Source organism: Antrostomus carolinensis, unplaced genomic scaffold (assembly GCF_000700745.2).
Source record: "Antrostomus carolinensis isolate BGI_N321 unplaced genomic scaffold, ASM70074v2 scaffold32149, whole genome shotgun sequence".
Lineage (NCBI taxonomy): Eukaryota > Metazoa > Chordata > Aves > Caprimulgiformes > Caprimulgidae > Antrostomus > Antrostomus carolinensis.
The window spans coordinates 3844-11643 of record NW_010341192.1 but is presented as its reverse complement, the minus strand read 5'-3'; the positions used below and the strand labels follow the sequence as shown (position 1 = coordinate 11643).

Sequence of the window (7800 nt, the reverse complement as noted above, 5' to 3'; positions counted from 1 at the left end):
CCTGAAGGCTTTTTTTGTTATACAGATTTTATAGTACAAGCTAATACTCACCGAAACATAGATTCTCCCAAAGAGGAAAGATACTCCAGAAAAATTTCTTCTGTGACTTCAGTGTTCCCCAGGTCAACAACTGAGTCCGGGGGGCCAAGAAGTGTCCCTCCCTGTAAAAAATATCAGCCAGAAGACAATGTTAAATGGACAGATAGAATTCTTTTGGAGGACTCGACTGATTAGAGCTATTGTGGTTTGCTCAGGCACAAAAGGAGGAACTTTGGGTATATTTGTCAAGCAAAAAACCCTACTGGCTTCTCCTGTTCTGCACTCAGAGAATGAGAAGTAATGTGCAACTTCTATTTCAGCTTGTATACTTGTCTCTTTGTGCTGAAGGCTCTAAGCTATGGCAACATTCTGCTTTAGAAGAATGGCACATCAGTTTTGCCTCTCCAAGAACAGAAAGGTCTGACAAAGCATCATGATTTTTATTTCTTTTTAATCTCAAAAAAGGATGCCTTGAGTTGCCACGTCTGCATGTAAAATCTACCGATACAGAATCAGACAAGGAGTCACTCTGGTAATGCAGCTGCAGAAGATGTCTTGGACAGACAGACTCTACCAGCAGAAGCAATCCCCAACCTTTATTTAGTTGGGCTTAAAGCCACAATGCTTCCTCTTCCTCAGATGCCCTGGGCAACCATAGCAAGCAGCCACATCTGGCTGAATTCATAAGCCTCTTGCTGCTTTTCTACAAGACAGTGACACAAGCAATTCTGATCAGGTAATCCTATCACAAATTTCTCTTATCAGAAAAGTAAATTTAACTTACAGGTGCACAGCTGGAGATTCCTCCACTGCCATAGAAGAACTCATCCTTATGGACTATTATGGAGGTGTGCCTGCCACAGAAAACAAAACACAGGTGAAAAAAGAAATATTTAACCTAGCATATACATCGCTGGTAAATTTATGTGTTCAAGGACATAATTAAGTGAATAACTGAAATAAAAGGTCAATGTGTTTCTGTGAGTAGGAACAGGATCTGCAGGGACGTGAATGGATATGGAAGCAATGATTATCAAGCCTACTGTAACTCTCTAAGCAGTTGGGAAAGAACAGGCTTAGTAAGGTACCCAAGAATAAAGGAACAAAGGCAGAGAAGGACTTCCACACCAGCATGAGATCTCCAGCAGCCTCTTTCAGCTAAAGGGTTGAGGGTGAAGTCACAGAGATAAGAGAGAGACAGAGCTAGCCCTGCTGCAACACTGACAGAAGCGTGCATCTGATAGACACCGACTGAGAAGAAGGTCAGACAATCACTGGAGAGGGACCACAGAATCATAGAATACCGGGTTGGCAGGGACCTCAAGGATCAGTTGGTCCAATCTTTCTTGGCAAAAAAACCCACAACACTCCATTGGCAGACATAAATAAATAAAAAAAAAGGATGGACAAGGGTTTGGGTTTTTTTTGTTTCCTTTTTTAAAAAAAAAACACAAAACAAAACTGTTGATATGAATTATAGCAAGTTGAAGAGTGTTTTGTAACCAAATGTAGCCTGTGCTCTTACATGCCAGAAGGCCTGATTCTGTAATACCTTCTTCCCACCTACTCTTTTACTCTCACGTTTAGTCATGCCTGTAATTAGAAGACAAAGTGCTTGGGACAAAGACAACATCCTGCCCTTGATACAAGTGCACTAAAATGCAACAACTACTACCAAGACTTTTTTTTCCATGGAGTCCACTGAGCTTTGAATGGAGATGTTTAACCAGCATCTGACTGTACACCGTCTTACTGTCAATCTCTATCCAGGAACAAAAAGTGCCTTGGTCTCTCTTCAGCACCAAAATGTTAAGAGCTGAAGCATATATAATCTCACATGGAAAATACTTCCTACACCACACAGTGTTTAACACACATTATGCAATTTAAATCTAGTCACTCACCAGATGCCATCCAGCTGTTTCCCTGTATGCAAAGAAAAGAAAAGTTATTAGCAACATATTCTCCAGATTTCAGCCTCCTTTCCATCAATCACTTAGGAACTACGCTTATTATTTCACCATGACAGTAATACCAAAGATTTCATCCCAGAGTTGCTTCTAAAGAAACAGAATGCCTTTCTTTCAAATTAAATACTCCATCTACACCACTGCAGTACTTTTCTCCTCCTGCACAGGTGGCAACGCCATCCTATCCTGCCAGTGCTTACCTTCCCTGGGGCTTTTGTCTACAGGCCAAGAAAATAAACTTTTTCCTAACTTTAGAGTCTTCAGTCAGGACCAGAAGAACAGAATTTTACACTGATTTCATAACAGCAGGCAGTTACCCAGCACAGAGTATTCAGTTTTCTTTTTCAGTAAGCGATGAGAGATCTGACTTGAACGTATGAACGATAGTCTCTATAATTTATTCCATTGTTTCTCCCTTTCCGTCCTTCCTCCTGCCCTTAAAAATTAACAGTTTAAGTGGGAGTTTTTTTTGGGGGGGAGGGGAGGGAAGTGCAGGGCTGAAATTTATACAAGTTATAAAATTGTGTGTATTGTCTAACACAGTAGCAAAGACTTGCTTCAGGCACCACTAAACGGATATCATCATTGTGTCTTAGAGAAAAAGTCCCTTCTGAAATGTTCTTCCAGTTCCCTAGAAGTGGGAAACCTAAACATCTCTATATTCGTGGTAGGATCTCAAGATCAAACCTCTCTTCAAAGGGTCACCAGCTGTTCTAGACTCAATTATTTTATCTGTCATAACCTACAGGCTTGGTCCCTAGTATCACACCCCTTCGTAAACTCGTAGGCAGCGACAGCACGCTATGACAGACGTGCTATAGCTTTATTTTGCCAAACAAGGTGCACAATACCCAGAAAAGTGGATTTAGAACAGAAAAACTGTGCGTGTACCAACATGTGGTATTTTCCTGAAGCCAAGCAGCAGACCGAGTGCTCCTCTGCCACAGCTTCTGCTTGCTTGCAGCAGGCTCCTGATCCTTTCAGACAGCCTCTGCCCCAGCAGACCGCTTCCCACCCCACTATCCTTTATATCCAAGCAGCACCTCTTCCAAAGTGTTTTGTTGTTATTGCTCAACTTTTAGATATCAGAATATGATGTCACGATGTGCTAAAGTCATTGACTGCTTTCCCAGAGCTATACACTGTAGATATGATAAAAAAGAACACAAGAAGCGCCGCTCTAGCAAAGATTTGTTCAGAAAGCACTGATGGGTTAACTTTCGGCCAACAGGCTTTGCTCTGGTTTGGACACCATCTGTTTGCATCACACCAGCCTCAGGCCTCCCAAAGCTAGCCACAGACCTTCTTGCTTCCTGAATTCTGTCCAGATATTCTCCTCCTCCTTTAAATGCAGCCTCAGAGCTGTGGTCTTCTATTAATGTTTTATTCAAATACTTGTGACATTCAGGCTTTTTTTAGCTATCTTGCCACTGCCTTAACTGACCTTAACTCAGGATTTGGCTGCATCCCCCATCACACTGCCAGCCTTGCCTCTCCCCAGCAACTATTCCACTACCCACCCTGCTTGTATTCCCATAGCTTATGATGCTGAGAGTGCACTGCAACTGCTTTTTTAAGGCTGGAATCAGATGCTCAGAATAACAATAAATTACTCCACTCATTAAAAAAAGTTTGGTGAAAATGAAGCTCGGCTCAGTTGCATTCCTTTGCTCACCCCCCACAATTCCCCAAAAGGAGGCAGAACGTTACATACTGGGACCCAGTTAGTGTAACAGGGGCCAAAAGCTAAATGCTAGTTTGACAGAGCAGTATTTCATCCTTCAGCCTCCATGATGTTTGCTTCTCTGCTGAAACTTTAGGGGTCACTCTTCTGTTGGTGTCCAGCCTCTTCTAAGATCTCTGGTGTAGTAGCAATGATGGGGTACATTGTCCCAGTTCCACTTGTCCCATGGAAAGACATTCTCCGATGTCCTTACTTAGATCAGTGCCACAGCAACAATGGCATACAGGGAGGCAGAGGCATTGCCTTTCCCTTTCTACAGGCAGAGGGTCTTGTGTATTTTCACCTGCACACAGGTACAGGTGAAAATATACTCTTCTGTCAGAGCTGCTTTGGTCTGTGAGTGCCAGGAGTGAATATGCTACTTCAAAGCTGTGGTATTTCTTCATGAGTTCTTGGGCAAAATCAACCTTCTGTCGTCAGGACTGGGTAAAACAGAGGAATAAAACTGACGAGGATAATCCTTCAAGAGTTCTGAGAAAAGGATGCTCACATGTCAAAGTAAGGAATAAACAATCACTATCATGTATTTTTTTTGCACTCAGGTCTGAAGCAAAATAAGCACAGAGATAGATATCTGCTTCAGATGAGGGTCGTATAAGAGTGGAGGCAGCGAAAAGGCTGTTGCAACAATAGACACATCGATCAAAGTGAGCACACGCAGTTTGAAGTAGGTGGACTGATCCGTCACTACCACAGACCGCAGCCAGGCAGCAAGCATATTCCCTGCCAACCTGCTGCACAGAAACATAGGCATGGAGTAGGATGAAGCCAAAAGAGAGTAGCAATGATGAGAGAAGCAGAGCAGTGTGTTGCAACTTCCAGGAGCATTTGCTGCCTCTTTAGGTTTGTGCCACGCTGTTGTGCTCCTTGATCCTCTGGTCCTTGTTCCACACCTTCGCCATCAGAGCTTGCATCTTGCACTGTAGAGCTGCTAGAAACCAGTGACACTGCAGGCTCATCAGCAACATGTGAGGCAGGGCAGAGTGCACTGCCCTGACTTTAGCAGCTGGCCTACGACAGGTTCTACCGCTTGGCTTTGCATAGTTTGTGTTCTGCATATCTGTTAATAAATTATTACACATGCATTCACAATAAATCACTGTTTTCCACTAGAAACTTGAACTTTATCCTTCAGGGCAGAGAAACAGTTTCAAAGGCAGCACATACTAGAATTGTATCTGTCCTTTTGCATGCTAAATGGAAAAAATAATATCTTCATATTTACTTGCACACACGTTTCCAGCAAACAATGATGAAAGGTTTTCCACAGAGTTGCCACTTTGCACCTATGTTCTGTGTCCAGGTTAAAAATTCATAGCAGATACTGACAGTGTCACAGGTGCTGCCAGGAACCTGCTTGTGCAATTACAACACCAACTTGAAAAGATCACTGCAGCAAAGACTACCACACATTGGGTTGCTCTAGCAAGACTGCAGCCAGCAGCTCAAGGGAAGTGACTCCTTCCCCCTATTCAATGCTTGTGACACCACATCTGGAGCGTCATGTTCACTTTTGGACCCCCCCAGTACAAAAGGCACTGACATACTGGGCTGGAGCACTTGTTATACTGAAGAACAGCTGAGAGAACTGGTCTGTTCAGCCTCAAGAAGAGAAGGCCAAGAGTCCTTATTGCTGTCTACAACTACGTGATGGGTATGGAGGAAAGGGAGCCTTGTTCTACTCAGAGGTGCACAGCAAAAGGAGCTACTTGGAAAACAGGAAATTCTCAACTCAGTAGAGGACAAAAAAACTGCCATGAAGGTGGTCAAACACTGGGGCACCTTGTTCTACTCAGAGGTGCACAGCAAAAGGCAAGAGGAGCTACTTGGAAAACAGGAAATTCCCAACTCAGTAAGAGGACAAAAAAACTACCATGAAGGTGGTCAAACACTGGGGCGGGGGTCCAGAAAGCACGTGGGATTCCCATCCTTGGAGATACTCAGAACTCAGCTGCTCCAGGCCCTGAAGAATCTGCTCTCGGCAGATCTACCTTGGACAGGACCTCCAGAGGTCCTTTTACACCAACGCAATTCTCTGATTGTATGAACAAAGCCCAAACAGAATTCAGGAAATGGACTCTGCATTAGACTGCAGCCCAACCTTGGGGGACTCCTCTCTGGCTGCTACACACATAATCCATAGCCAACAACAGGCAGCAACTGCCAGGGCAATAACAGAACAGCTCTTGGCAAGCGAAGCTGCCTATCTTCACGAGGCAGGTCTGTCTGAGGCTGCTCAGCGAGGTCAGTCTGTGCCAAGCACAGGTTTGATGATCTCAATGGAGCTGCTGACCCGCTACTTTTGCTTGGCTCCTGTAAGACATTAACCAGGCTGGCATTGTGGAAAACACATGTCAGATCTGCAGCACTGACAACAATAAGGCATCTGCGGTAGCTCTCCAGCCTGCTGCAGATAAAATAAAATCCCTTTACGCCACCAGGGGACTGTGCTTGCTCAGAGGCAGTACAAGCCTCTCCAATAACACCACCACTGGGGAATCCCACATCTAAGAAACCTGACGTTATCGGCCACATACACATCACCCAGAGACAACGGAGACCAAGAATTTTTGGTATGCTGCTGCAGTTTCCCATGCTGCACAGCTGGCTGCTGTCATCTCAATCCCAAACTGACTGACAGAGGAATAAGTCAATGGCTACCAGCTCCTGAGGAACTTGGGCAGCTCCCTTTCCTGCTGCTCAGCAAGAACGTCAATATTGTTTGTCTGCTGCATCATGTAAGAGGCTCTGTACAGATGTTCATGGACACCATCATCTTCCTCCTGAAGTGTTGCCTCTGTTGGTGGTCCTCCTATACGACTCTTCTTGCCTTCTCTCAAACATGGCACAGACCAAGCGACAGCTCACAACCACTGCCGCTCCCGACAAGCTCCCGTAAAGCAATCAGGGCAGTCTGCACTAAGGAGTTTTGTCTTGCCTTCTGCTGGACACTGAACACTATCTACAAAATAAGTTGCTCACAGCCTCTGAAGCCTTGATGCACATCCCAGCCCCGACAGTATGACCAAGCAAGGATGTGCACTGCTGTTTCCACAGCCAGCTGCTCGAGCTAGAAGATGAGTACAGTATTGCTGTAGCAGTGCTAAGGCACAAGGTGTAATCCGGCCTTGCAGCAACACTTTCCAATAAAGCTACTTCTGGCAGCTTAAAAAATAGAAGGTCAAACTTGCCAAGGAGCGTCCCCAAATAATCCTACAGTGCAATACAGTGTACAGCCTGCAGCCAGTTGAGTGTTCTGGAAGGGATTGCAAATCCCACCTGGGATACGGGCTGACATCATTGTGTTTCAGGCTTTGCTGCTCCTTGATATAACACCCCAAGCCCCTGTGGCACGCTGCAGTGCGGGCAGAACTATACGCTGGTACTGCCACCAAAATCAACACATGTACTCAGAAAACTCTTATTCCCCAGTAATTTTCATTTGCCCTGCGAAAGCCTTTAAATTGCAGGCACCACCCTTCACTCAGTACCTAGAGCAAAGCTAATCCAAATGATGCACACACACATACAATGCAGAACAGGAATGTCCTGATGGGATGATACTCTTGGACACCTACTGTAAATACATCCAGGTAAAACAGAGTTTAAATATTTCAAGGGACAGAGGGCTGTTGAGCAGGAAATGGTGTTGCAAATTTAGATGTACAAACTTAATCATACAACAATTAGTGCACATGGTCAAGTTACCAGGTATCAGCTGTCCCACAGTAATTGCCTGTGTGCAAGCTCAGCCTGAAGTAAAAGTGAAGCAATGCAGCTTAATTTGATCTGCTTCCATTACCAGCTAATGCAAGTCAAGCTACCTTGTGTTTGTCATAGACCACGGACATGAAAGTTACTGTGTTATTTATATCTGTGACAGCTTAGGGTGACAGGTTATCAGTCTTTGAAAACCTGATCACATACACGACCTTTAAGTCTTTTTAACCAACCAAACAAAACTTGATGAAGTACTTATATGGATCTTTCCTGAAAATACTCACTAGAACTCAGAAGGGGATGCCAATTCAGCATAGATCTGTGTGC

The 7800-nt window shown here is 44.4% G+C and overlaps 1 protein-coding gene across 1 annotated transcript in view; it reads right to left on the bottom strand.

Annotated features, from left to right (window-relative positions):
- The window catches only part of DESI1 (desumoylating isopeptidase 1), a 4625-nt gene extending 2436 nt beyond the window's left edge, over window positions 1-2189 (bottom strand). The window contains exons 1-4 of the mRNA XM_010176411.2: window positions 2159-2189; window positions 1944-1965; window positions 824-893; window positions 52-161 (exon numbers count right to left, since the gene is read on the bottom strand). Of these exons, the coding sequence (XP_010174713.2) occupies window positions 52-161; window positions 824-893; window positions 1944-1965; window positions 2159-2189 (233 nt within the window). The remainder of the gene's footprint in view (window positions 1-51; window positions 162-823; window positions 894-1943; window positions 1966-2158) is intronic.
- Between the last annotated feature and the right edge of the window lie 5611 nt (window positions 2190-7800).